This window comes from Tursiops truncatus, chromosome 19 (genome assembly GCF_011762595.2).
Source record: "Tursiops truncatus isolate mTurTru1 chromosome 19, mTurTru1.mat.Y, whole genome shotgun sequence".
NCBI lineage: Eukaryota > Metazoa > Chordata > Mammalia > Artiodactyla > Delphinidae > Tursiops > Tursiops truncatus.
The window spans coordinates 50,875,953-50,903,158 of record NC_047052.1 but is presented as its reverse complement, the minus strand read 5'-3'; the positions used below and the strand labels follow the sequence as shown (position 1 = coordinate 50,903,158).

Below are 27,206 nucleotides of genomic sequence, written 5' to 3'. Positions count from 1 at the left end.
GCGTAGCGCTTGTTCCCCTTTAGATGTTCCTCCACCCAATTCCGGAATCGCCCATCTAGCTGGTCCTCCGATTCACCATAGAGAGACATGAGTCAAGGTAGAGCGCCGCGTCGCGCCCGTGTGACGTCACGTAGGCGCCACTCGCTGAAGGCTTTCCCCGCCCATCCTAGTTCTGTTCTCTCTTTCCGGACCTGGCTAAGGAGGAGGCGCCATCATGGTGAGCGCGTTTTGCGGCGTTCGGGGCTTGATCATCCGCTGCCATCCGCCGCGGTCTCGCGCTGGGGACGTTCCAGAGTGAGGCAGGGGTTCCGGGGTGTTCGAAGGAGGCGACTCCCGCTGTGGGGAGCTATTTTGGGAGCCCGAAGACCAGGAATGGGCGTTCTCAACCTCCCGCCCCTCCCATAATTCTGTATTATAGGTCCTATCGAATAGATGATCAAATCGAGGGGCAAGGAGGTTAAGTAATATGACCGGGGTCACAGTGCCAGTAAGTGGCGGAGCCAGGATTCGGACCCAGGATTCGGACCCAGGCGCTGCTCCCACAGCCACTCTTGCCTGTGCTGTCCCTGGATCCGTCACTCCCCAGCCTGAAAAGCTGGGTTCTGGGGCGGGGTGGGGGGGTGTCAAGCGTCCGGTGCCCTAGTGTGGGGGCCAGGCAGGCTTCCGTTCGAGTTTCAGTTCCCTACCCACCGTATCATCATTCCTGTGCGCAGAAAGCATCTGTTAATTGGAGACCCAGTAATTATGCCTCAAAGATGTGAGTTCGAGAAGAAATAAGTCAAAGGAAGTGCTCACCACGGGTCCCTGCATACATTAAGTGCTGGATAAATGAGAACAATTAATAATTAGGTAGTTCTTTATAACTCATGACACAGCCTGAAAAACTTGGAGGAAAGCAGGCAGGGGGTGTAGTGGAAATCGTGGGCTCCCTTCAGTTTTAGCACTACTGTGGGAAACGATACTTCATAAGGAGGTCGTTCTAGGGTTGGTCTAAGCAGAGTAAATTCTAGAAAAAAGGGTCGTTTCCTTTATAAGAACTTGGAGTCTGCCCTTGGTTTAAATGTTTTTGATAACGCTCCACGCATGGGAGCAAGGTTTGGGAGCTTAAATAATACATTGTTGAGAAATATAGTTTCTAAAGAAGTGAAAACTTGGTTAACGCGGCTGCTGTGTTAAGGTCTTTCACGGTGCTGTGTGCCGTGTGTTGAAGGCTTTTTGTGTAGAATTAGGCGTCCCCCTCTTTTTTTTTTTAAACAAAGTCACTTGAGGCCCGGGAGTTTTAAGTATTTTCCCAGAGGGCTCCCAGTGGTGATCTGGGATTTGTTGTCTCCAGAGACTGGGGCTTTAGCTGTTTCTTAGAGGTGAGGAATAACTGTTGATGGGGTGAGGAATCTGCTGGATCAGAGTTGGGTTCATGGTCTTCCCTTCACCCCTGCAGGGAGTTGACATCCGCCACAACAAGGACCGAAAGGTTCGACGCAAGGAGCCCAAGAGCCAGGACATCTACTTGAGGCTGTTGGTCAAGGTGAGGTTGGGGCCTAAGCCCTCTAGGCAAGACCACCCTGGAGATATCAATACAAATTCTAGAGCCTCCGTGCTGGTATTGGTCCCGGGCTCCTTGCAGGGGCCTTCAGGGCAGGCTCAGGTCTCTGCTGCTTTCCCTTAGCTTCTGGAGATTCCAGTGTTTTCAGCCTCTGGGCTGGTTTACCAGTGGGGAGGGGGATTTTCTGGGTCCCTGGCCAGGAGGGACCTAGGCCAGCTCTTTCCCGTGGGCTTAACGGGATGGGGCAAAGCCCTAAGTCACTTCTTTGCCCCTTCGTTAGAAAGCTGAGAGGGAGGGAGGGGGGCGGGTGGGCTGCCGCGGGTTTAATGCTCGTTTTCCTTCTCCTCCAGCTGTACAGGTTTCTGGCCAGACGAACCAACTCCACCTTCAATCAAGTTGTGCTGAAGAGGTTGTTCATGAGTCGCAGCAACCGGCCACCTCTGTCCCTTTCCCGGATGGTGAGGGGCTGAGGCGGAGGGCATAGCCAGCCTGGGGAGCGACTGGATCGTGTCTGGAGCTGGACTTCGGGTGGAAGGGCGGGCTTGGAGCTCTCTGGTAGCGGCTTGGCTATCAGCTGGCTTAACCTCATCCAGTGGTGGGTGCAGAGCTCTGACCCTCTGATTGTAGCTGAATAGTGGGGGCATGGGACTGGCTTGGCCTCTTGGTCTCATTTTCCTTCTCATTGTGTGTGTCTGGGGGTGGGTTACAGTGGCTTTATGAGATCTTCCTGAGGTTTCAAGTTATAGAGCATCTTCTGTGTCAGAAGCTTTCTGTAGGAGAGAACCGTGGAGGAATCTGTTTGTATTTTCTTTGGAGATTTTCCCAGACTGGACCTGAGATTAGGCTTGTGCTAGCTTGAGAGGTGTGGCGTGGGTAGGTTTAGCCCAAACGGGACACAACTGTTGGTCCTTGGGATGCCTGAATGGGTGGGATTGGATTTAACCACCACAAGGGACTTGTTTAATGTGCATTTCATCCCCACCGCCCCAGATTCGGAAGATGAAGCTTCCTGGCCGAGAAGGCAAAACGGCTGTGGTGGTGGGGACTATAACGGACGACGTGCGTGTCCAGGAGGTGCCCAAACTGAAGGTGAGCGGGGAGGGGGCTCAGGAGCGTGTTGGGTGGGTCACGGTGAGCTCCTGTGGACCCGGCTCAATTTCTCGTGCCGCCGGCAGGCTCATCTCACCTCTGGGTAAGGCAGGTGTCGTGCCTGGGTTGAAGGGTGGGGGGGGTTGTCCCTCACATTGTTGATGGCAGGTATCCCTGGACAAGCCCCTTCTGGGGCCCAGCTGATGGTACTCGCTCTGGACCCAGACAGCCAGAGTTCAGACCTGGATTTCTCTGCCACTTTGTAATCTCTGGACAAAGTCCTGGATTTCTTTGTGCCTCAGTTTCCTTATACATAATAGCTTCAGGTTGTGGTGTTAAAGGGATTTCTAGGAGTAAAGTGGTAAGAATGGCTGTCGTGAGCTCAGGAAGCTGCCTCCAGTAGTTGGTGGTGTGGTGATCGGGCCGAGGAAGCAGCTGGGACTCCTGCTGGGCCTGGGCAGTGGACAGGAAGTCCCAGCAGCCCCTGGGTCGCCCTCCAGGGGGCTCTGGCCACACCTGTCCTCTGTGTCCCCAGGTGTGTGCTCTTCGAGTGAGCAGCCGCGCCCGGAGCCGCATCCTCAAGGCGGGGGGCAAGATCCTCACCTTCGACCAGTTGGCGCTGGACTCGCCCAAGGGCTGTGGCACTGTCCTCCTGTCTGGTGAGTGCTGCTTAGTGGCTTGAGGGGGTCTGTAAAGAGCTGTGGGACTGCTAGCAGCCTTTACCTTGCCAGGCCTGGGCGGTCAGTGACACTCCCACCCCCCCCACCCCCCCAGATCAGCCTGAGCCACCGCTTCCTTCCCTTCCCCAGGTCCTCGCAAGGGCCGAGAGGTGTACCGGCATTTCGGCAAAGCCCCAGGAACCCCGCATAGCCACACCAAGTGAGTATACCTAGCCCTGGACCCCAGCCTGCAGGTCTAGGCGTTGCCACGCTGCCAGCTGCTTCTGTTTCTCCCACTAGTCCGGCCTCAGGTCTCTCTCGAATTCCCCCACCCTCTTACCCGCTTTTCCTTCAAGACTGCCTAAAGTTCTGTTCCTCGGGTGTTGAGCTCCCTGCACAGCCAGCATCACAGATGCAGGCTTCCCAGGGCCTGTCCCCGTCTTTGTGGTGGGGCCTGCATTCTGTCCAGCGCTGGGGCGCCCAGGTGGATGGCCCCAGGGCCTAGTGCAGGCGCTTCAGCAGCCACTCCTGCCAGTTTTGCTTCCTGCGCTGCCAGGCTCTTCCAGCAGCGGACTTGGTGTCACCACTGACGCTGCTTGGGTTGAGCGAAGCCCCCTTCTGGTGTCCCTGTGCTTCTCTGTTAGAGCAAGCAGCTCTCTTCTGAGCTCCCAGCCAGACAGGTGGCGGGGGCGTCCCTCACTTGTCTGTAACGTGTGCCTCTTCTCACCCTCCCTTCTCTCTCTGCAGACCCTATGTACGCTCCAAGGGCCGGAAGTTCGAGCGCGCCAGAGGCCGACGGGCCAGCCGTGGCTACAAGAACTAACCCCAGATCCTACCTTGTTATTAAAAAGATTTTGGATGCTAATGGCCTTTTGTGTATTATTGGGGAACGGGGTTGGGGGAGGGAGAGGATCAGAACCGGCGGTGAGAACGCCTTTGTTTGGGGGAATGGTTGCCACGCCCCTTTCTGGGGAGACCAGCCTTTGGAGTGAACCCCTTCCGCTGTGCTGGGCGACCTGTGCTGGGGGACGGAGCCTACCGTCCCAGGTGTGTGTGGTCACTGCCCTAAGCCTGTTTGCCCCCTTGGACCTCGCTGCACCGTTGGGACCTGGCAGCCATCTAAGGCCGAAGCCCCACCTCTTTCCCAGGTGTGTGGTGAAGCACCTGCTGTTTTCTCCAGTTAGCCGCGCCTACTCTTAAAGGAAGCGCACTCCCCTCCCGGATCTCTGCTCGGGAGGGCTGGCAGGGCTTGGACCAGGAAGTATAAATGGGGCGGGCCGCCGTGGCGGAGGGGGCACGTAAGAATAGGTGATGCGCTCCCCCTCCCCCGAAGCTTGAGTCAGGCGGGCCGTCAGTCTCTGGGCGAAGCCTGTTGAGTGTGTTCCTGGAGCTGGGACCTTACTGTCCTCTGTCTCCAGGGGCCTGTGTCAGCTCTACCCCTGTGTTTGCACAAGGGGCCGTGGTCCCCGGATCCCGGGAAGAAACCCGGTGAATAAGGCGAGGCGGCCGGAAGAGCCGCAGAAATGAAAGGAGGTCTCCAGGCCCTTGATCTGACTGTTCTCTGAAAAGGCAAGAGAAGGAGGGGTAGGGGTTGGAGACCTGGACGCAATGGGGGCGTCTGGGGAGGGCAGGAGGGAGAGGGAGTGGCCTGGCTTTATTCCCCTTCCTTCTCTTTGCAGGGCTGGTCGCTGCGGTCTGGAGGAAGGGAGCAGACTGGGTGCTGGGATTGGAAGGAGGGCTGCTTGTTGGCAGGGATCAGGGGTCCACCCACCAGAGGCAGGGTCAGGATCCTCAAAGGGGCGTCTTGGGAGGGAGAGACGCAGGGTGTTCCTTGTTTAGGAATAAGTGGATGGTCCGATAGCAGGAGATAGTGGGATTAAGGCAGAAATCCAGGCTGGAGTCAGCATTGATTAGAGGACAGCCAGAAACAACCCGGTGGCCCAGGAGACGGGCAGGGGCAGCCGTCTGAGGAACTGTGGCTAGTTAGTCGGCCCCTCAATCTAGATGGGCTGGTTCCATGATAATCAAACCCCCTGTAGAGGGCATCCGCCACTGCAGCAGCCTGAGTGGGTGTGAACGCTCAGGGAGCAGAGTCCTCAACCGGCAGAGGAGACAGACCTAGTTCCCCAGCTGGGGAAGGTGATACCGAGGTTTAGGGCTGCAGTGCATTCTTCCGAGGCTGAGAGGGGAGATTCAAAGAGAAGTCTTCCGGGATGGTCAGCCCGTGAGCGCTGGTGAGCCAGCCAGCTGGTTGTCGGGAGAAACCGGTTCTAACGGAGCCAGCTGGGTGCCCCACTCGGCGGTCAGATACTGAGAGTGTCAGTTGGAAGCAATCGGTGTCTTCCAGACAAAGAGACAGCCAGAGAGGGTCGGTTAGATGTGCTGACTGCCAGGAAGAAACAGGCATCTCGCCCTGCCTTTAGTTAGGGACATTTGGGTGCTCAGAGACGGGCAGACAGCCTGTTGCCTGAAGATGGGGAAGTCAGCCTGAGCCAGCCGAAGGGTCAGTTGGGGCATCATGTAGCCAGCAGGCTGGAGGTGGCTGGTGTGTCGCGGAGCAGAGGTGGGCAGCTGATGGATCGCACAGTTGGAGACAGTGTCAGGTGGTCAGCCTGACCAACACGCAGGGCCAGTCATAGGCTCAGCCAGACCATCAGAGGCTGGCAGGAAGCTCAGATGGCCGGTGGGCTGTTGGTCTGAGCAGAGCCACGCACCCGGTGGTTAGTCGCTTGGGCAGTCTGATTATCAGGACGGCAAGCCAGGGACAGTGCAGGGAGCCATTTGGACTTAGGGCTGTCCTGCCTTGCACGGCCACACAGACTCTGTCGGGAGACCCCCAGATGCTCAGTGCCTAGAGACGGCCAAGCCCTTGGACATCCAGCCTCTCCGTCCTCCCACCTGAACGGCCTAATGGCAGCCTCCCAGCTGGCAGCACTGGGAGGAATAGAGTCAGGGGCCGGGCAGCTGCCCCTGACCGAGGCCACTCCCAGCTTCCTGTATTCCGAGGGCCAGAGGCTGGCGCTGGAGGCTCTGCTGAGCCAGGGTGCGGAGGCGTTTGAGGCCTGCGTGCAGCGTGAGGGGCTGCGGCCCTTCCTGAGTGGAGATGAGCTCCGGGGCCTGGTGGCGACGGCTGAGGACTGGACGGCAGCGAAGCAGGAGCCTAGCAGGGCAGCAGAGGGAGCCACTGCCACCGATGGGGACTTGGGCAGCCTGACCTACTGGCCTGGACAGTCAGAGGAGCCGGTGCCCATGCTGCGGCTGGGCTGGCCGGAGGACTCAGCCTGGAAGGGTATCACCCAGGCACAGCTGTACACGCAGCCACCTGGCGAGGGCCAACCGTCCCTCAAGGAGCTGGTGCACCAGGAAATCCAGGCCGCCCATAAGGTGGGGGCCTCAAGGGCCTAGTGTCCCTTCCTCAGACCCGGTCATCCTCACATGCCAGCCCCCAGATGTGGGAGTGAGTACACATCACTTGGGAGCCAGGCATTCTGAGCTGTGCCCTCCTGGAACTTGTGTGTCCACATCCCTGGAACCCAGGAATCCATACCTCCCAGCCCCCAGGACTTGGGCATCCACACCCCCCAGATCTCATCCTCTCCCTCTTACATATGGGGGGGGGTCCCATCTTCTCCCCAGGACCTGGGTGCCTTAGGCATCCATGGCCCTTGGACCTACTTATGACCCCCCTGGTCTCAGTCATCTCCTCTACCACTTCCACCACCAGGGTGGAGGTCTCCATCCTCCTTTCGGGGAGGGCCCAGATGTCTCCCCTGCAGCACCCCCTGGACAGCACTTTTTTTTTTAACAGTTTATTTAGTTACATATTTTATTTATTTATTTAATTTTATTTTCAACTGCGTTGGGTCTTCGTTGCTGCGCGCGGGCTTTCTCTAGTTGCGGTGAGTGGGGGCTTCTCTTTGTTGTGGTGCGCGGGCTTCTCATTGCGGTGGCTTCTCTTGTTGTGGCGCACGGGCTCTAGGCGCGCGGGCTTCAGTAGTTGCGGCACGTGAGCTCAGCAGTTGTGGCTCGCGGGCTCTAGAGCACAGGCTCAGTAGTTGTGGTGCACGGGCTTAGTTGTTCTGCGGCATGTGGGCTCTTCCCAGACCGGGGCTCGAACCCATGTCCCCTGCATTGGCAGGCGATTCTTAACCACTGCGCCACCAGGGAAGTCCCCCCGATTCTTTAACAATTTTCCTGTTACTGCTCCCATGCTAAGTGCTTTATATGAGTTAACCTGCCTAATCCTCAGGAGGACCCTGTGAGGTTGAGACTTAATGTGCCCATTGAGGAGATAGGGAAACTGAGGCATTGCAGATTGTCTCTTGCCTGTGCGTGGCCGAGTGGGGATCTGAACCAAGGCTGTCTGGCCAGTGAGTCAGGGTTCATCACCACTACCTTTTTCCGCCTGCAAGATCCAGGCCTTCAGCACCCCCCAGTCCCCAGAGCTCGCCTTGGTGGCCTGGCAGGTCATCCCTCCCGAGGACCCAGGTGGGCAGCTGCCCACAGTGCCCTGCGAGGGCCTCCAGCCCACTGACCTCTGGAGCAGGGCAGCCATGTAGCAGTGTCACAGCTCAAGGGATACGGTTGCAGACATGTGATTTATGATAACAGTTTTCAAGCAGTTAGAGGTGTGGGTCTCGAGGAAGGGCTGTTTTCTTCTCATTCACACATAGGCGCTGCATGAACATGGTGCATGTCCGGGGGGTCTCCCCCTCAGACTCCCTGAACATCCCATGGAGACTGGGCCCTTAAACTCTCCAGAGCACCTCACCCTCTGCATGTCCCCCTAAGCCCTAGGCTCCACCCACAGCCCCTCTCCCCACCCTCAGCTGGTGGCCGTGGTCATGGATGTCTTCACTGACCCAGACCTGCTTTCGGACCTGGTGGATGCTGCCACACGCCGCTGGGTGCCCGTCTACCTGCTCCTAGACCACCAGCGGCTGCCTGCCTTCCTGATTCTGGCCCAGCAACTGGGGGTGAACCCCTGGGCCACTGAGGTAGGGGCCTGGCAGGAGGGACCCCTGAGTCCCCAGTGCCCTGGCACTGGGAGCATCAGACGAAGACCCTTCCATGGGACCCTGGGTCATCGAGGTGGATGCCAGCTGAGAGGGTCCCCTGAGATGTGATGCCCATGACAGGGGTGAAACTGGGGTCAGCCTTCTCATGGGGTCCCTCTGAGTCAGGAATATCTGCAACAGACCCCTGAGGCCCTGGGGAAGCTGGGACAGAACCTTCCAGAGAGTCATGGGCCACTTAGCTAAGACCAGCCTGTAGGGATCCTGAGCCCTCGGCACTGGGTGGAGGTCTGGGGGGTCAGCCTGAGCAAAGGCGTGCCTCCCCCACCCCAGAACCTGGACATCCGAGTCGTGCGGGGCTGCAGTTTCCAGAGCCGTTGGTGTCGGCAGGTGAGCGGCAACGTCCGGGAAAAGTTTGTGCTGCTGGACGGCGAGAGGGTCATCTCAGGATCCTACAGGTGCGGCTACCCCCCCACCACCACCACACTGCCCGGTCTCCTGTCCCCAACTGTCCCTCAGTGGTTTCAGACAGCAGTTGGCAGCCCCTTTCCCAGACTCTCTTTCCTCATCTGTAAAATGGGTCTAACCCCCTGCTCGGGAGAGGAGGCGTCCTGTAGCAGAATAGGCTGGCACTGGCCCTGCTGCTGGGCTGTTTAGTGGCTTGGGGGTAAGTCTTCATCTCTGTGACCGCTGTGTTTCCTCATCTGGAAAACTGGGCTCTCACTTGGTGTGTGGGAGTTTCCAAGCCAGGGGGACCTGGATTGAAGTCTGAGCTCTGCCTTGGGTGAGTAACTCCACCTCTCTGAGGATCTGTACAAAAATCAGAGCTGGGGCTTCCCTGGTGGTGCAGTGGTTGAGCGTCCGCCTGCCAATGCAGGGGACACAGGTTTGTGCCCCGGTCCGGGAAGATCCCACATGCCGCGGAGCGGCTGGGCCCGTGAGCCATGGCCGCTGAGCCTGCGCGTCCGGAGCCTGTGCTCCGCGACGGGAGAGGCCACGACAGTGAGAGGCCCGCGTACCTCAAAAAAAAAAAAAAAAATCAGAGCTGGTATGCAAATGGCCCAGCCCTCAGACCATCTCATGTCCCTCCTCTGCTCCCTTTGGGGTCTGATTGACCCTGGAACCTGGCTCCGTGACTTCTTAGTTCTGTGACATTGGGCCTTCCCCACTCTGAACCTCAGTTTTCCCATCTGGAAAGTGTGAAAATAGCAGCATTTACTTCCTGGGAACAGCATGTCAGGGGGCACGTGGACTCCGGGTCAGATGGCCTGGGGTCAAATCCTAGCTCGGACAGTTACTGGCTGTGTGACTTTGCATAACTGACTTCCGCTCTTTGTGCCCCAGTTTCGCCCTCTAGACAATGGGATGGTTCAGTGAGTGCGTCTACAGCAAGGTTTCTCAACGGAGGCACTACTCACATTCGGAACTGGAGGACTCTGTGCTGTGGGGGGGCTTTCCTGGGCTGAACTGCCCTCTACCCAGGAGATGCTGGTAGCGTTCCCCCTTCCCCAAGTACAACTACGCAAACCGTCTCCAGACTTTGCCCGGTGCCCCCTGAGGGGCGGAAGTGCCCACTTGATGACCTTTGCTCTAGGCTGCTGGCTTTGAACCTTGAGCAGGCGTCAGAATCACCTGGACGACTTGTTAAAAAAAAAAAGCAAACAGATTTCTGAGCCCTGCTCCTTTTCAGCCGGGCTGGGATGGGGCCCGAGAATTGGCATTTCTAGCAAGTTCCCGGTCGACGATACTGATGCTGCTAGCCCAGGGACCACACTTTGAGAACCGCTAGCACCGAGACTGGGAGGTTGTTTTTTTTTTTTTTAAAGGGCTTCAAATGCTTGGCTCTTTTAACTATCTATCTATCTATCTATCTATTTATTTATTTATTTATTTTTGGCTGTGTTGGGTCTTCGTTGCTGTGCGAGGGCTTTCTCTAGTTGCGGCGAGCGGGGGCCACTCTTCATCGCGGCCTCACTTGTTGCGGAGCACAGGCTCCAGACGCGCAGGCTCAGTAGTTGTGGCTCACGGGCCTAGTTGCTCCGCGGCATGTGGGATCTTCCCAGACCAGGGCTCGAACCCGTGTCCCCTGCATCAGCAGGCAGATTCTCAACCAGTGCGTCACCAGGGAAGCCCTTTTTTTCTTTTTTTTTGTCTGCAACACGCAGCTTGCGGGATCTTAGTTCCCCAACCAGGGATTGAACCCCGGGCCCTTGGCAATGAAAGCGCAGAGCCCCAACCGCTGGACCGCCAGGGAATTCCCGAGACTGGGAGGTTTTGAAGAGAACCCACGTTCCCAGCTTCACTTGGGGATTCAATGAGATAACGATGCCTGGCACGGAACATAAGAAGTGCTCCATAAACGTCAGCTGTCGTTTATTATTTATTTTTTACCATATTTCATAGACTCTAAGGTACCACCAAAGCAAAGAAACATCCTGATCAGAATGTGAAATGATACGCGTCTTAGAACCAATGAAATACAACAGCACAGTCAAACCCATAAGGCCTGGTTCCCCACCACTAAATCAGGCCTGATGCTTCGTCGGGCGCTGGGCTCTGGTGACAGCCCTAGAACGATGAGGCCAGGGCCACAAGGGGTTGTCCAGGGTCTCTGGCCATTTGACAGGGGAAGGGGATGGAGGCAGGGGGCATGGGGGGGCAGCGCAGGCGGGAGACCAGTCCTGGGCCCTGCCCTCCAGGTTGGTCACAGCAAATGTCGGAGCAATTGCAGCGCGCCCAGCGCCAGGCTGGTGGTGGCCCCTGCCATCCGGCCGCCTGTGGGGTGGGGGGCCCCGTTACATAGGTGGCCGGTGCAGCAGTTGGTGGTGAGGCTGTAGGTGACGCCCATGTAGCTGACGGGCTCCTCGCGGCCACACGAGGTGGCCGGCACGCAGCCTTTGTTGGTGATGGGGCTGACGCCGGGGGCCACCCCATGGCCCGTGAAGCAGTCCTCGTCATCGCCACAGCGCATGTGCATGCCGGGACAGATCGTGGAGTCGGTCAGCTCACAGAAGACGCAGTCCTTGGTGCCCATCGTGCCTGGGGGCAGAGCCATCACCAGAAGCAGCAGCCAGCCGAGGACCATGGTGGCCTGGCGGCGGGACGGTGCCCAAGCCAGGCAGTAGGCTTCCTGGGCCTCCCGGAACTGCTGAATGGCACTCCTCACGCCCGCAAGGCTTGTACCCCTGGTTCTGGTCTCCCAGGATCAGCACCTGGCGTGTCCTCGGTTCCCAATGCTCCGCATCCCTCTCGGAAGCTCTGTTGTGACCACGGCTCTCCGGTCCTTGGGTCTCAGAAACTCCACCGGGATGGAGATGAGCCAGTGGCCGCTGCCTGACAAGAGACTTTGTGGAGCAGAATGGGGTGACCTCACAGACCCCAGCCAGGGTTCCCACTGACTGCTCTGGGGGTGAGGTCATAGGTGGGGGAGGGGTGTCACAATCTGAGGGGCAGGCTGGCCGGCCGACCTGCCCGGGAGCAAGGACACTGCCGCTCCACCTAGGTAAGGGAGCTCAGACCAACTTTCATCATCTCGGCTGCGAACTCATCCGCTCTGCTGGGCGCTGGGTGCTGTCCCGCCACGTGCAAGATACACAGCCCGGGGCGAGCCTGTTTTTCCGATGGGCAAACCAATGAAACTCAGGAAGGAAAACTGATACGTCCAAGGTCCCCTGAGCCAGGACAAGAGTCCAGGTTCACTTAATTCAAAAGAGAGCATTTACTGACCACCTGCTGTGTACCAAGCCCTGTGCTCAGTGCTTTAAATCACAGCCACTGTGGTCACAGCGATAGTAAGGGCACAGCTCACCACGGCTTGCAGGCTTTTAATGCTGGGCACCTACCAGGCCCCGGGCCGGAGGCCTGACCCATGTTCTCTGATTCTAATCTTCCTACGTTTTAGCTCCATATTACAGATGAACAAACTGAGGCAGGGAGCAGGCACACCTAGAGCCTGGCACACAGCAAGCACTTAATAAATGGCAATCACTGTAGGAAGCAGCTGAGTCTTTAGTCCCCGAGGGTGTCAGAATCCCATCTCTCTCCAGAGGGGGAAACTGAGGCATCCCTCCATGGGGACAAGGCAGAGGCCAGGTTTAAACTCGAGTCTGATTCCAGATGATCATTTAAGTATGTTAACTGATGTTGTCTTCACATCAACCCTCTGGGGTAGGTACTTCATTGTTCCCATTCTACAGAGGTGCATGTTGAGGCCAGAGGGATGGCAGGACTTGGCGGAGGTCCCAGAGCCCGCCCTGGGACCAGGTTGGGGCCTGGTGATGGGGGCCAGACCAGGCTTCTGGGGATGCTTGGAGATCCTGACCCCCACCTCTGTGCCCCCCAGCTTCACATGGAGTGACTCACGCCTGCACCGTGGCCTGGTGACCCTGCTGACCGGTGAGATCGCCGATGCCTTCAGCCAAGAGTTCCGGACACTCTATGCGGCCTCCTGGCCACTCCCGCCCGCGCCCACCCCAGGTCCCTTTGTCAGAGCCCTGGGGGGGTTGCAGCTGGCCTACAGCCCGCATCACGTGGCCCGCCGCTGCTCCGTGGCCCCCCTGTTGCCGCCACCACTGCCTGATGGCTCGCTGGCCCAACGCCTGGCCGCCTGCCAAGTCTTCGAGGGGGACAGGCAGGAGACCCTGGCCAAGCCAGGGCCAGCTCTTAGCGACATCCTGAGGAGTGTACAGCGAGCCCGGACCCCCAGTGGCCCCCTGGCCCAGCACAGCCGCTCCCTATGGGACCTGAGCCGCCTGTCCCAGCTGTCAGGCTCTAGTGACGGTGACAATGAGGTGAGACCTGGTGGCTGGCCTGAGAGAGAATAGCTGGAAGAGGATAGAGGCATGTGAGCGCCTGCGATGTGCCTGGCCCCGGGGGTGGGGTGGGGCGGGGAAAAACAAAACTGCTCCCCTGCGTTCATAATCGCATCGTCCACTTCCTGTATCCCTACTGTGTGCTGGGCAGGGGAGCACCTGGTAACACTGGGCAGAGACCCCGAGAGCCCTGGGTGTGAAACCTGGCAAGGTACACCAACTGTGAGAGCTCCGGGTGTGGGAGGGGGAGAAATGCCTTCTCTGAACCTCAGTGTTCTCATCAAGGAAATGGGCTGAGCTAGTGTCCCCATCCTCAGTTTGCTTGGGAGGAGGAGTCAATGAAATCGAAAGAAATAGAATAATCACCATCATTACAATAAATTCCCAAAGTGGAATTTATTTTGATTTCCTGGTATCTTCCCAGGGCAATGAAGCGATACTCTTATTACACTCACTTTTATGGATGGGAAAGCTGAGGCTCAGAGAGGTTGTGTTTAACTTGCCCAAGTCAAAGCAACGATCTTTTGCGGGCACCTTGCCACGTGCCAGGCCCCGTGCCAAGCGCTTTCGCAGAGGTGGTTAAATGTAACCCTATGAGGTGGATGTGATTACAGCTCTCCACCCACCCATTTCACAGATGGGGAAACTGAGGCACCAGGGAGGAATTGGACCTTAGCCCTGGTTGCCTCCCAGGCAAGACTTTTAAATGCTCTGCTTGCTGGCTTCCTAGATTCGAGTGTGCTAGGGGTATTGGGGAGGGGATTAGGGAAGGTCAGGGGGGTCTCCCCTCCCTTCCCCCAGCTGCTTAGACACTGGGGTTCCGGCAGAGCCTGCCCCAGTTCTCTGGGGAACCCTGGGCAGGCCCTCAGTGTCCTCAGCTGTGAAGTGGGCTATGGAGAGGGTAAGAGCAGAGCCACGTGGGAGAAACTGGTGGATTCTCCTTGGATCCAGACAGACCTGGGGTCAGTTCCTCTGTGAGCTGTGCCCCCTCTGAGCCTCAGTTTCCCCATCTGCTAAGTGGGAGCTCAAGGACTCTCTGGAGAGTGAGGGAGAAAGTCCCAGGAATCATCTCCCTCCACCCGGGTCAAGGGGAGAAGAGGGATGGGCAAGGGCCAGGTCCTCACTTCTCCCCCGTCCTGAGCCGCCCTCACCCAGCATCAACTCCCTTGGCAAATATTTGCTCCCCCCATGAAGCTGCCGGCTGCTTCCTGTTCCTCCCCACTGCAAAGCTGCGCGTGGGGATGCAGCTCCTTGCCCCTTCTGTAGGTCTGGGCGTCCCTGGCCTCCCCACTCACTTCCTTCCTGGTTCTGGAGACCCCTCGGAGTTTCACACCCTCCCCTCCGTCATCACCTCCCTCCGGTCTCACCTCCTTCCTCCTCTGGGCCCCCAAGTGCCTCCTCTCACCTCCCTCTCTTTCCCTCCACAGCTCAAGAAGTTCTGGGGCTCCAAGGACACCCCAGCCAAGGCTCTGATGAGGCAGCGGGGCGCTGGAGGGGCCCCCGGTGGTGAGGCGGACTCCGGTCCCCTGGCCCCGTCCCAGCCCTGGGGTGGCCCCTTGCCTCTCATCCCTGCCCGCCGCCTCCACTATCCGTCCCCGACCCGAAGGCGGTTTGGTGAAGATGCTGCCTCCAAACTCCCAGAACCCAGAGGCATCCGGCAGCCAGACCGGGCCGCCCAGCCAGGACTCAGGGGGCAGCGCTGACAGGAGCCGAAGCCAAATGGGGCTGGCCCCGTCCCAGGACAGTCGGACAACTGTTGCTCAAAGCCCCCTGCCTCACTGTTGTACCTTGAACAAGGCTTCTGACCTCAGTGTCTGGGAAGTGGAAGGGATTTTTTTTTCTTTTCTTTTCTTTTCACTTGTTCTAGAACTTGGGCAAGCCCAGTGCTCACTCTAGACCTCATTGTCACAGCCTAGAAAATGGGCATAAGGTCTCCACTAGCTGGCATCCTAGAACAGCACACATCGTGTTCCGGCCGGGTCAGAACTTCTCTGAGGAGAGGCCTGGCTGAGTGGCCCCCATGCTGGAATTGTGTGGAGTGAAGATGGGGCGTCCCTGGGGCTGAGGGGGGGCTTCCTGCGCCTGCCATGCTCGGGAGCTGTGGGTAAACTGAGCTTGGCCGAGGAGAGGAGAGAACCCGACCAGGGGAGCCGAGCTGAATCATGAGGGACCGGAAATTGGTGAGGACATGCCTGTTGGGGAACAGGTCAGGGCCATGGAGAGGGACCCAGCAGGTGCTGGAACTGTTTTGTGGGCGCTAAGGGGGGAGCTGTTAGGGCTGCCTTTTACCCCTGCTCAGAATAAAGCTGCTTCGTGCCAGAAACTTGCATTTCCACAGTCTCATGGGAGACCCAGGAGTCCAGACCTGACCCCCCTACTCCCTCAGACCCAGGAGTCCGGGGCCCCAACACCCTCCTCCCCAAGGAGCCAGGGGCCCTGGTCGGCATCACTCTGCTTCCCAAGGATCCAGGGGTCTGGGCTGCAGCACCCTGACCCTAGGGGGGTCAGGTGCCCAGTGCTGGCCTCCCTTCCCCCACCTTTGCCTCTGGGAGAGGCTTCTGAATCACCGACCCCACTGGCGTGCCAGGTGGGTTAGCGGACCTCGCCCTCCCCAGGCCTTGGGTGCCCTGCTCGGGTCCCCACCCCGGCCTCGGTGGCCGGCAGAGGCGCCCCGTCCGCCCTCGCGCGCCCCCTGCCGCCCGCCTGCGGCACGCCACCTCCAAGGCGCATCGAGGAGCCGGGGCAGTAGCGATGCGTTTATTCTCAGGGTCACGGGTGGGGTGGCTCGGAGGCCTGGTCTGGGCTGGGACTCGGGTCGGGACTGGGGTCGGGGTCCGGACCGGCGTCCTCGGGGTCCACGTCCCAGGGGAAGGCCGGCAGCCCCCGCATCCGCTCGCGGTAGACTCGGTCGAAGGCTTCGCTCTGCGCCACCGTGAAGTGGTTCTTCCAGTCACCGCAGATCCCTGGAGGGAAGGGAGGGACGGCCGAGGTGAGGGGTATCCAGAGCATCGTCCCCCGCCCCCAAGATCCCAGCACCTTCTTTCCCACCTCCTGGCCTTTGCCTATGGCGTTCCCTTTGCAAGAAGCGCTGGCCTTCCCCCGGCCCCCTCCATCTCCATGTTTGCCCCTTTCCCTCCTGCGATGATGGCTGACACTTACACTGGCAACCAGTCGCCTGGCCAGACCCCTGGGCGCCATTCTTGCCCCCTCCCTCCCTCAGCTTCCTCCTGCCCTACTCCTCCCTCCAGCAGACCTCCTACCTTCCTCCACCGACCTCTTAAATCTCTACCCAGAACATCCGCCTCCTCACCTAGCATTCCTGCACATCCTTCCCAGCCCCTGTATCACCTCCCCTGTGCCCTGTCCCTCACCTCCCTTGCTAGAACAGGGCTTCCTTGCTCCAGTGTTCCAACGCCTCCACTACCTTCAGTATTGCTCTGACACTGGGAACCAGTGCTTTCCCTGCACTTAGTGGGGAAAGTGCATGCCGACCCTTTGCCAGGATTCACTCCTTAGCCCCTCACAGCAACCGAGAAGGTAAGGGGCATGACTTTGCTAGTTCTCTGTGCCCCGAGGTGAGCACTCAGATCCCTCAAGTTTCTCATCGCATGGGATAACCAGGGCCACTAGCCTTTACCTGGAATCCTGGGGCCAAAGTCATTTGGATCACAGTATTTTTTTTTTTAACATCTTTATTGGAGTATAAATGCTTTACAATGTTGTGTTGGTTTCTGCTGTATAACAAAGTGAATCAGCTATATGTATACATGTATCCCCATATCCCCTCCCTCTCACCCTCCCTATCCCACCCCTCTAGGTGGTCACTAAGCAGGGAACTGATCTCCCTGTGCGACGCAGCTGCTTCCCACTAGCTATTTTACATTTGGTAGTGTATATATGTCCATGCCACTCTCTCACTTCATCCCAGCTTACCCTTCCCCCTCCCTGTGGATCACAGTATTTTGAATTTTAACAAATATACCACATTACATGACACCCCTAGTGAGGTCTGGGGGGCTCCCTGTGGTGGGCTGAATAATGAGCTCCCACCAAGATGTCCACGACCTAACCCTTAGAACCTATGAATATGTGACCTGACACGGCAAAAGGGACTTCGCAGATGTGATTAAGTTAAAGATCTTGACGCTTAATGGCAAACATCCTTATAAGAGGATGCAGGAGGGTCAGCGTCAGAGAGTAGAAGATGTTTCTGAAGGTGGAGGAAGGGGCCACGAGCCAAGGGATGCAGGCGGGTCTGGAAACTGTAAAGGCCGGGAACCAATTCTCCCCTAGAGTCTCCAGAAAGAACACGGTACTGACACTTTAATTTTAGCCCAGTGAGGCTGATTTTGGACCTCTGACATCCAGAATGGTAAGGGAGTGAATGTGTGTGTGTGTGTGGTTTTCTTTTTAATCTTTTCTTTTTTTTTTTTTCTTTTTTTGGCTGCACCGTGCGAGATCTTAGTTCCCCAACCCCGGGGCCACGGCAGTGAGTCCTAACCACTGGACTGCCAGGAAATGCCCTGAATGTGTGTTTTTTTTTGTTTGTTTGTTTGTTTTTTTGCGGTATGCGGGCCTCTCACTGTTGTGGCCTCTCCCGTTGCGGAGCACAGGCTCCAAACGCGCAGGCTCAGCGGCCATGGCTTACGGGCCCGGCCGCTCCGCGGCATGTGGGATCCTCCCGGACCGGGGCACGAACCCATGTCCCCTGCATCGGCAGGCAGACTCTCAACCACTGCGCCACCAGGGAAGCCCCCGTGTGTGGTTTTTTAAGGCACAATGTTTGTGGTATTTGGTTCCAGCAGGAATAGAAAACTAATACACTCCCACCCTCAGCCTGTAATCCAACACTTGAATATTTCTGGGGGGAACTTTAACGCTAAGAAGGATTCCCAAGGACTCCAGATAGCCTCACAGCGTTCAGAGCTGGCTATGGCAATGCCCTGATGCGTCTTCTTCCCACGGGGAGCTCTCTGGGAGTGGTGGGTCTGAGACGGCAGGCACATCCGCAGCACCAGCTGTGTGCCAGGCCCCGTGCTAAGCCCTCTGTGTGGATTCATGGGTCCACAGTGACCCCATGAAGGCAGCCCTGTTGGAGCATCCCCATGTAACAGCTGGGGAAACAGGCCCAGAGAGGTTAAATAACTGGCCCAAGACACACAGCCGGGCAGTGGCCTAATGGGGCTTGGAACCCCAGAGTCCCCTCACCTTTCCGGAGGAAGGCACCGTGGCTCTGGTCCAGCAGGCTGGGGGGCAGCAGGGAGAAGTTGGACATGGTGTTGGCTTTCATGGCTTTGAAGGCCGAGTGCGCCACGACGGACTCCAGCGCTTCCTCGCCCAGCGGCCGGCCCAGGAACTGACAGATGCGCTGCACGGAACTGTGGAGATCCTGGGGGCAGGGGAGAGGGGTCAGGGGATGAGTCAGCGGAGGGAGGGGAGCCCAGACCAGGAAGGAGCATCAGTCCCAGAGTTCATTTGCCTGACTCCCAACCCAGACCTGGAATCTGGGTGATTCTGCCTCTTTGCCTCAGTTTCCTCACCTCCAAGCCGAAGGGTTGGGCTATGGCCTCTGAAGGTTTTTGACAGTGTGGGGTTTTGGAGGGTTCTGTGGGTGGGAGGGAAGGGGTGGGCCTGGGTCAGAGGTCACAGCAGGGGGCAGAGGTCAGTCCAGCATCTTATGGAGAGTCACCCTCTTTCAGGTTTGAAACGGGTGTCAACTGGTCTGTGCCCCAAACTGCCCCCCACCCCAGGTCCCCATCCCAGAACAGCCCATCATTCACCCAGAGCCAGACTCCTGGCCCAGCCTCACCTCCCCTTGCCCCCTCCCCCTCTTGCCCCTGTCAGTCAACAGCCCGGTCTCTCCTGCTTCAGCTCTCTGCCATATCCCCTGCTCTGTGTCCCCACAGCCCCTAGCACTGGCCAGGCCTTGTCCTCTCCCTCTGGACCCTTGCCTCACCCTCCTCCCCGGCCTCCCTGCCTCCAGTCCCTCACACCCAGAGCTCACCCTGCCCCTCCCCTGTTCCCAGCCCTCCTGTGGCTTCCCAGGGCCCCAGTCCCCAGGCCTCGCTTTTAAGGACAGGCATGGCCTGGTCTTTCCTCTCCTTCCCTGTGCTTTCCTCCCTGCAGGCCTTGGCATGGGGCTGCCAGGAATGCCCTGCACCACCCTTCTCCACCTGACGAACTTACCCATCCAAATGCAGCTCAAGTATCACCTCCCTCATGACTGATGGTTCCAGTCACTGTGGATTAAGCACCTACTGTGTACCGATCTCTAGTCCAAGCCCCTCATGTGTATTTTGCCAATCCTCCCAATAGCCTGGCAGAGGGCTGTCATTACCCCCATCAGTAACTGGAGGCCCAGAGAGGGGAAGACACTTTCCAGGGTCACACAGCCAAGGAGGAGCTCAGATTTGAGTCTCCAAAGCCCACAATCCTCTCTTCTATCTCCCTGACTTCCCTGATACGCAGCGCCCGGCACAGTCAGCATTCTGGTCAGTTCCACCGACCCCACGGCCCAGATTTTCCAGGTCATTCTTGGTTTCATAAGCCTCCATTCCTTTATCCTCTTGAACCACTGACGTGTCCCAGAAATTCTAACATGTTGGCAGCTCCTCACACTCAGGGGCAGCCCAGAAGCTCGGTCAGGCTGCGTGGCCCAGTTTTTGGTTCAGAGAACAAAGCTTGATGGAAAACAGAGGGGAGGGGTGATGCCGAAATCTTTTCTAGATCTTTCCATCAAAAGAGATTTACCAGGGTGGGAAAAAAAAAAAAACCAAACCCATGGGGTCTGCAGTGAAGAGCTGTGCGCCTCAGGCAGCTTCTCAACTCTCTCGAGGTTATAAGCCCCCACTTTCCTCCTCTATAAAATGGGGGCGATAATAATATTGGGGTGAACCATTTGAAAATTACCATATTTTGCAGTTTGAGAGGCAGAAACATTGGCTATTATGGTTATTATTAATCAGATAGGCCCTTGCTCAGAACCTAATTACTCTTACTTTGGCACACTATACTCACACTTTGCTGTACCTTGTCAGACGGTTACAATATGCCAAAGCCAGGTACTGTGGTCCTTAAGAACCCTCTGAGCCAGCATTTTCCACCCATTTTAAGGATGAGACCTCTGAGGCTCTGAGATTTTAAAGAGGGTTTTAACGGCTGTTTGAACACCAAAATCCAGGCTCTTTCTGCTACACAAAGTACCAACAAAAAGGAGGATACGAAAAATACATGAAACGCACACACAGGAAGAGAACGTGTCTGGGGCCGTTGGTGAAGGAACATGTATTGGGAACCGCTTAGATTCCCAGCCTCTCAGAACAGATCTTTGTTAAGAACACAGAAGAGTTGGACACGTTCACTGTGGATTGGTCCATCTGGAAGCCCAGCGTCCTCCTTACAGCTGGGCAAAGTCGTAGTCATTCTGCATGGTCCCTTCTTCCAGGCAGCCCTTCCCGATTGCCCCAGCCAGAAGGCCTCTCTCTCTCCCAGGTGCCTGCCCCAGGGATGTTTGACGGGGTCCAGACAGGCTCCCCGTCTGCCTCCAAAAGCTGTCTCCTTCCACTGCTTCCCTCTGCCTTTCAGGTCACAACCATAGTGAAACCATCATCACTTCCCATGGTTCACAGTTTTGTATCGTCTCATTTAATCTATCACGTCCCCTGCTCAGAGGCCACCTGTAGCTCCCACCTACTCAGAGAAAAGCCAGAATCCTCACTGTGGGTCCCATCCCCTCTGTGCCTTCATTTCCCACCCTACCCCCTCTCAGCTCTGGCCACTCCAGCCTCTTTGCTCTCCTTGGAACACATCAATCACACTCTCACCTCAGGGCCTTTGCACTGGCTCTTCCCTCTGCCCGAAACATTTTCCCCCAGATAGCTCCATGGCTCTCCCCTGACCACCGTTCTGAAAATCGTGCCCACACACATTCCGAATCCTCCTTCCCCACTTGCCTTTTCTCCTTAGCTCTCTGCCATCTGGGAAGGGGAGCTGGAGGGCGTGAAGAAGGGAGGAGTGAGGGGGCGCTGGGTAGAGGTGCGGGAGGGGGAATCACCTGCTGCAGCTCCTCGTAGGTGATAAACAAGAAGTTCTCTTTGCCCTGCATCCGAATCCAGCCCTTAATGTGGTCGAACCAGGAGCCGAACTGCACTGAGGGCAGAGAGACAAGCAGGGTGAGGGATGGGCAGCTGGGCCACCCCCCGCTGGGGCTCAGAGGGGCCCAACTAGCCCCACATGGCCCCAGGCTTTGGCCCCTTAGAGCTGGAGGCCTCCCTCCAAGCTCCCCATCCCTGCCTCTCCCCAGCTCCTTCTTATCCCTCCTCTGTCCACTAGGGGCTCCCCCCACCTCACTCTGCCCCAGTCCTCACCTTCGCCTTTGAGGAAGTTCTTCAGGAACTGGTCAGGCGTGCCAGGGTCCTTCAACTGCCTGGCGATCTTGGAGTAGTGATAGAGCGAGACCACCACGTCCCGGGGGTTCCGGCCCATGTAGATCACCTGTGTGTGGGTGTTGGGAAGAGGGGAGAAGATGTCAGACCCCGAGGTTTCGTGCCCTCGAGACCTCTCTCTTCTGATCCTGCAGCAGGACGGACTCAGGGTAGACTTCTCCAGGGACTTCCTAGCTAATGGGAGTTCAGATCAGTTCACCTCAATCCACAGGAGGGGAGATCTCCCTCCAACCACATTCTAGGAAAAGAGAGGGACTGTTTCAAGACCAGGTGGAGGGACAATTTGGCTTCAGGAAATAAAGAGTGGAAGAGGAAGGCCTGGGGTTCAGGGTAGGGGAGATCATGGTGAGGGGTGTTGACCAAGAGAAGGACAGCCACCCTTCCTTCCCATTCCTGCAGAGGAGGCCCCTGCCTCCCAGCCTCCACACAGCCCCAGAAGGTCTTTCTGTACCCAGAGCTGACCGTGCCCTCCTCAGCTCTCCAGCGCCCCAGAGTGGAGTCCCAGACCCTGGGTCTGGCATTCAAGGCCCTGATCACCTGGTTCCAATCTGTTTACCGGCTTGATAGTCCACAACTAACCCCACTCCAGCCGCATCAGATCTGTCCTTCCCCAGGACCAAGGTCAGCCACCCAGGTGGTCAGCCATGGCTATGTGGCCAACCTCCAACAAAAACCCTGCATGCCGAGGTTCGGGTGAGCTTCCTTGGTGATACTCCGTGTATGTTGTCACATGTCATTGCTGGAGGACTGAGCACTGTCCATGCAGCTCCACTGGGAGAGAGATAACTTGAAGCTGGTGGCTGGTCTCACCCTCCCCCAGGCACCTCTTCCCTTCATCTTTTTTTTTTTTTTTTTTGCCTCGCCACACGGCTTGTGGGACTTTAGTTCCCGGACTGGGGATTGAACCCGGGCCCTCGGCAGTGTGAGCACAAAGTCCTAACCACTGGACTGCCAGGGAATTCCCACTTCTTCCTTTCATTGACCTTAATCTCTATCCTTCCTCCGTGATAAGCTATAATCGTGAGTATAACAGCTTTGCTGAGTTCTGGAGTCCTTCTAGTGAATCACTGAGACTGAAGGTGGTCTTGGGGACCCCTAGATTGCAATCTGATCTCTTCTCTGTCTATACTCACTTCCTTCCTTGGTGATCCCACCAGTCTCCTGGCTTTAATTTCTCTGTCTCTGTCTCTCTGTCTGTCTCTGTTTCTCTCTGTCTCTGTCTCTCTCCATATATATATATACACATCTCAATAGGTTGCAAATAGATGTGTCCAGCCCACAACTCTCCTGTCAAATCCAGATTTGTCTATCTCACTGCCCATTGGCATCCTCCACCTGGGTGTCGATGGGTCACAGCAGAACCATCTTCCTCCCAAACCTCTCCTCCACAACCTCTCTGTCTCAGTTCATGGCAGCTCCATCCTCCCAGTTGCTTAAACCAAACCCCCTGCAGTCACCCTTGACCCATCTGTTTCTCTCACACCCACATCCAACCTGCCAGCCACTCTTCCTGGTTCCATCTTCCAAATACACTCCAAACCCAGCCCCTTTTCTTCACCTCCCTGTGGCCACCATCCTGTTTGCCTCCATTGTCACCTCCTCCCTGGCACCTGGCTTCTGCCCTCACCCTGATGGTCTGTTCCCTGACTTGCAGCCAGAGGGCGCCTGTGAAAACCTAAGTTGGATCCTGTTTCTGCTTGGCTCTGAGCCCTCCCCTGGCTCCTGTCTCAATCAGCGACAAGAAAACTCCCCACCGAAGTCCACACAGCCCTGCACATTTTGGTCCCTGTTACCTCTCTGACCTCATCTCTCTTCCTCTCTCCCTTGCTCACTTAAATGCAACCACACAGTCCTCCTTGCTGGACCTCAGGCATGCCACATAGACCCCAGGGCCTTTGCACCTGTTCGTGCCTCTGCCGGGAATGTTCTTCCCCCAGACGCCCCCTTTGGCTTCCTTCCCTCACCTCCCAGGTCTTTACTCAAACCACGCCTTCTTACTGAGGCCTCCTTTGACCACCCTATTTATAATTGCAACCCATACCCCTAACTCTAACCCCCATGTTCCCCTCCTTCTCGATGTGAACTGATCACCTTGGATGTATTCAATCTTTTCCTTATTTACTCCATCTATTCTTTGTCTGTCCCCTTTAGAATGTGGGCTCATAAGGCAGGTGTTCCTTGTGTGTGTATTTGCTGCTGTTCTAGATCAGGGCCGGGCACACAGTAGGTCCTCAATAAATAGGTGTTGAGTTCATCAGTTAGTTATACTTTGCCCCACCAACACACACTCCCCTCCATCCTCCCACACCTTGGCCTTGGAGTTGAAGAAGGCCTTGGTGAAGAGCTGGATGGGGAGGTGAGAACTCATGAGGCGAGGGCTGGGCTGGTCGGGGAGGCTGAAGGCACCCATGATGGCCTCACACCAGGGCGACCGCTTCCAAATGGGCACTGAGCGGATCCAGGAGGGGTCCCCGTCCTTTAGGATTAAGCTGAGGATCTCAATCATCCAGTTTGTGCCTGTTGGAAGAATTGGGCAAATTAATCAGAGGTGGGGAGGGGTGAAGGGGGGACACAATCAAATTCATGATGGTTGCATTATTGTACAATTTGCTACATATGTTTAATGCATGGATTCCTCACACAGCACAGAAGTTAGGATTGGTTATGTTTTTTTAAAATTGAAGTATAGTTGATTTACAATCTTGTGTTAGTTTCAGGTGTACAACAAAGTGATTCAGATATTTTATATATATATATATATATATATATATATATATATATATATATCTTTTTCAGATTATTTTCCATTGTAGGTTATTACAAGATATTGAATATAGTTCCCTGTGCTATATAGTAGGTCCTTGTTGTTTATCTCTTTTATATATAGTAGTGTGTATCTGTTAATCCCAAACTCCTAATTTATCCCTCCCTCTTCCCACTTAGGGTTGGTTATCTTTATTTCCAAAGCAGGAAATTGAAGCTCAAAGAAACAAAGTTGCTAACTAAGGCGGCAAAGCTTGGAAGTGGCAACTGTCCACCCAACCCCATTTCGTTTCTCTACCGGGAATATAACAGGACGACATTTTTCCAGCCTCCCCTGAAGCTACATGTGGGACCGTGGGACTGAGTTCTGGCCAAGGAAGTGCGGTGGCAGCCATGTGCAGCCATTTCCAGACTCGGCCCATAAACACCGGCCACGTGACCCCTCCTCTCCACCCCCACCCCCACCCCCGCCCCCTGCTGGCTGAGTGCAGAGATGCCAGTGGAAACTGGGGCTCCTGGGGATGGCAGAGCCAGAAGATGGAAGGAGCCAGGATGCTGGAGACTGCATGGATTTCCCCCCCACTTCCCCCCATCTATCCAGCACTAGCTGGAATTTACAGGAATGAGAAATAAATTTCTTTTTTTTTTTTGGCGGCGCCACGCAGCTTGTGGGATCTTAATTCCCCGACCAGGTATTGAGCCCGGGCCCTCGGCAGTGAAAGCATGGAGTCCTAACCACTGGACTGCCAGGGAATTCCCAAGAAATAAATTGCTATTGGGTCCAGCTTCTGAGATTCTGAAGCACTCCATTAATACATAGAGGAAGCTGGAACTGAATTCAGGTGGCTAGACTTGAAATCTCAGCTCTTTTCACTGCCCTTTCATGGGGGTAAGCCCTTGATTTCTTGAGGGAGCCATAAACGTCACATAGTAGGAAGGGATCTCATCCATGACCCAGTTCACAGGTCTGGATTCCAGGAGATTACAGGTAGGTCAGATGAGAAATCATCGTAATGTGAACAATCACCTGGCATTAGTATTATATTGTCCTGGATTCTAAGAACTACCCCGTGCCAGTTCCCAGTGTATCGCCTCTCAGCTCCAAATCCACTCTTGGTTGCCCTGCTTTGTGCCATTGGAGCTGTGTAAACGGATCTCCTTTGCCACCTAGCGCAATGTGAAGCTGTGTCAGTAGAGGGCGCAGAGGAACCCTGCAGAAGGATGGGATTTCTCCTCCTGGTTCTCCTGGGCTTCTCCCAGCCAGCTCTTGTGATGGACAGCGGCCAGCAGTGCAGTAGACCCCAGTGACACTTACTCCCCCTCACCCCGCCCCGCATCCCAAAGCAAATTTCCTTGGGTGCTCTCTGCTTCAGTCCTAGAGGGAGGGGCTTCGCCCCGTATTGGCTCTTCCTGTATTGTTTAGGGTTCTCTTTACCCCTTGGTGTTTTAATCCCCTGTTACCACTTAATAATTCTTTTTTTGTGGGTATGTGGCAAAAGATACCTAACATGAAATTTACCAATTTAACCATTTTTAAGAGTACGGTTCTGAGGCATTAAGTACGTTCATATTGTTGTGCAAACATCACTACTACCGTCTATCACCAAAGCTATTTCAAACAAAGCCTGCTGTTTGGGGAACAGATTTCCACAACTTCTGTGGAGGGAAATTTGGCTATATTCATCAAAATTGCAAACGCACAGAGGCTCTGACCAAGCAATCCATATCTAGGAATTTGTTCTACAGATAAACGCATACGTGTGCAAATGACACTTGCACAAGATGTGGCATTGTGTGTAAAGTTTATATGGTGTATAAATGCAAAAGACTGGGGACTTCCCTGGTAGTGCAGTGGTTAAGAATCCGCGTGCCAATGCAGGGGACATGAGTTCGAGCCCTGGTCCGGGAAGATCCCACATGCCGCGGAGCGACTAAGCCCCCATGGCTACTGAAGCCCGTGTGCCTAGAGCCCCTGCTCTGCAACAAGAGAAGCCACCACAATGAGAAGCACGTGCACTGCAGTGAAGAGTAGCCCCCGCTCACCCCAACTAGAGAAAGACCAGCCCACGTGCAGCAAGGAAGACCCCCAACGCAGCCAAAAATAAATAAATAAATTTAAAAAAATAAATAAATGCAAAAGATTGGAAACCAGGAAAAGCTAATCAGTGAGGAACTAATTAAACAAGAATTCTTGTACATCTAATGTTATGCAATACTATGGAACTGTAAGAAAAAACAAAAACCAGGAAGCTTTTGTTTACAGTTCTAAGATAGGATGATATCAAAATACAAGGAAAAAGAAGCACAACCATAAAACAAAACAAAACAAAACAAAAACATGAGGCAAAATGGCGTGTATCGTGTTAACCTTTGTGGGAAAAAAGTTAAAAAAAATTATGTACACTTTTTTTTGTACATGCAAATTCTGGAAAGATACACAGAGACTACTGGTGACTGTGGGAGAAGAGAGATGTTACAGTGTAAACCTTTTTGTACCTCTTGAATTTTGAACTATGAATGCATTACTTTCTAAGAGAGAAATTAAGATATTTTAAACTTTAAAAAATAGCTAGAATAACTGGACAACCATATGCAAACAAAGAACCTTGATCTATACCTCATACCACACATAAAAATTATCTTAAAATAGATCATAGACTTTAGTGTAAAATCGAAAACTGTAAAGCTTCTAGAAGAAAATATAAAGGCCATCTTTATGCCTTTGGTTTAGGAAAAGATTTCATAGCTGTGACATCAAAAGTCTGATCCATTAAAGAAAAAATTGACAATTGGAGCTCATCAAAATTTAAACTTTTGCTCTGAGAAGACACTGAAAAGAAAATGAAAAGACAAGCCACAGACTCGGAGAAAATATTTGCAAA

At 55.5% G+C, this 27,206-nt stretch overlaps 4 protein-coding genes across 6 annotated transcripts in view; 2 read left to right on the top strand and 2 right to left on the bottom strand.

Moving 5' to 3' along the window:
- Positions 1–110: 110 nt before the first annotated feature.
- On the top strand, positions 111–4,298 carry RPL18 (ribosomal protein L18). 3 transcript variants are annotated; one of them, XM_033844649.2, is made up of 7 exons: positions 111–217; positions 1,439–1,525; positions 1,894–2,001; positions 2,534–2,632; positions 3,168–3,291; positions 3,407–3,511; positions 4,039–4,298. In XM_033844649.2, the coding sequence occupies exons 1-7, from the start codon at positions 215–217 to the stop codon at positions 4,281–4,283; spliced, it is 771 nt and encodes a 256-aa protein (XP_033700540.1). In that variant the 5' UTR covers positions 111–214; the 3' UTR covers positions 4,284–4,298. The 3 variants fall into 3 exon arrangements, with proteins under 3 accessions (XP_033700540.1, XP_033700542.1, XP_033700541.1); XM_033844651.2 differs by having other exon boundaries at positions 148–217; positions 3,442–3,511; positions 4,039–4,156; XM_033844650.1 differs by lacking the exon at positions 111–217 and adding an exon at positions 452–487 and having other exon boundaries at positions 3,442–3,511; positions 4,039–4,156.
- Positions 4,299–4,409: 111 nt separating this feature from the next.
- On the top strand, positions 4,410–15,431 carry FAM83E (family with sequence similarity 83 member E). The gene is made up of 6 exons (XM_033844653.2): positions 4,410–4,860; positions 4,971–6,675; positions 8,121–8,288; positions 8,640–8,764; positions 12,649–13,096; positions 14,545–15,431. The coding sequence occupies exons 2-6, from the start codon at positions 6,202–6,204 to the stop codon at positions 14,818–14,820; spliced, it is 1,491 nt and encodes a 496-aa protein (XP_033700544.1). The 5' UTR covers positions 4,410–4,860; positions 4,971–6,201; the 3' UTR covers positions 14,821–15,431.
- SPACA4 (sperm acrosome associated 4) lies at positions 10,661–11,667 on the bottom strand. The gene has a single exon (XM_073796126.1). It carries the CDS (start codon positions 11,389–11,391, stop codon positions 11,011–11,013), a length of 381 nt encoding a protein of 126 aa, XP_073652227.1. The 5' UTR covers positions 11,392–11,667; the 3' UTR covers positions 10,661–11,010.
- Positions 15,432–15,860: 429 nt separating the features above from the next.
- Positions 15,861–27,206, bottom strand: part of SULT2B1 (sulfotransferase family 2B member 1) — a 33,880-nt gene continuing 22,534 nt past the window's right edge. The window contains exons 3-7 of the mRNA XM_033844645.2: positions 23,870–24,078; positions 21,484–21,610; positions 21,171–21,265; positions 18,326–18,506; positions 15,861–16,080 (exon numbers count right to left, since the gene is read on the bottom strand). Of these exons, the coding sequence (XP_033700536.1) occupies positions 15,887–16,080; positions 18,326–18,506; positions 21,171–21,265; positions 21,484–21,610; positions 23,870–24,078 (806 nt within the window). The 3' untranslated portion in view covers positions 15,861–15,886. The remainder of the gene's footprint in view (positions 16,081–18,325; positions 18,507–21,170; positions 21,266–21,483; positions 21,611–23,869; positions 24,079–27,206) is intronic.

Bases quoted from the DNA above. Each gene is read 5' to 3' on its own strand.
- RPL18 (XM_033844649.2), top strand. The intron at 1,526-1,893 runs GTGAGGTTGGGG...CTTCTCCTCCAG, and splicing joins ACTTGAGGCTGTTGGTCAAG to CTGTACAGGTTTCTGGCCAG. The intron at 2,633-3,167 runs GTGAGCGGGGAG...CTGTGTCCCCAG, and splicing joins AGGAGGTGCCCAAACTGAAG to GTGTGTGCTCTTCGAGTGAG.
- FAM83E (XM_033844653.2), top strand. From the start codon at position 6,202: ATGGCAGCCTCCCAGCTGGCAGCACTGGGAGGAATAGAGTCAGGGGCC. The intron at 8,765-12,648 runs GTGCGGCTACCC...TGTGCCCCCCAG, and splicing joins GTCATCTCAGGATCCTACAG to CTTCACATGGAGTGACTCAC. The intron at 13,097-14,544 runs GTGAGACCTGGT...TTCCCTCCACAG, and splicing joins CTAGTGACGGTGACAATGAG to CTCAAGAAGTTCTGGGGCTC.
- SPACA4 (XM_073796126.1), bottom strand. From the start codon at position 11,391: ATGGTCCTCGGCTGGCTGCTGCTTCTGGTGATGGCTCTGCCCCCAGGC.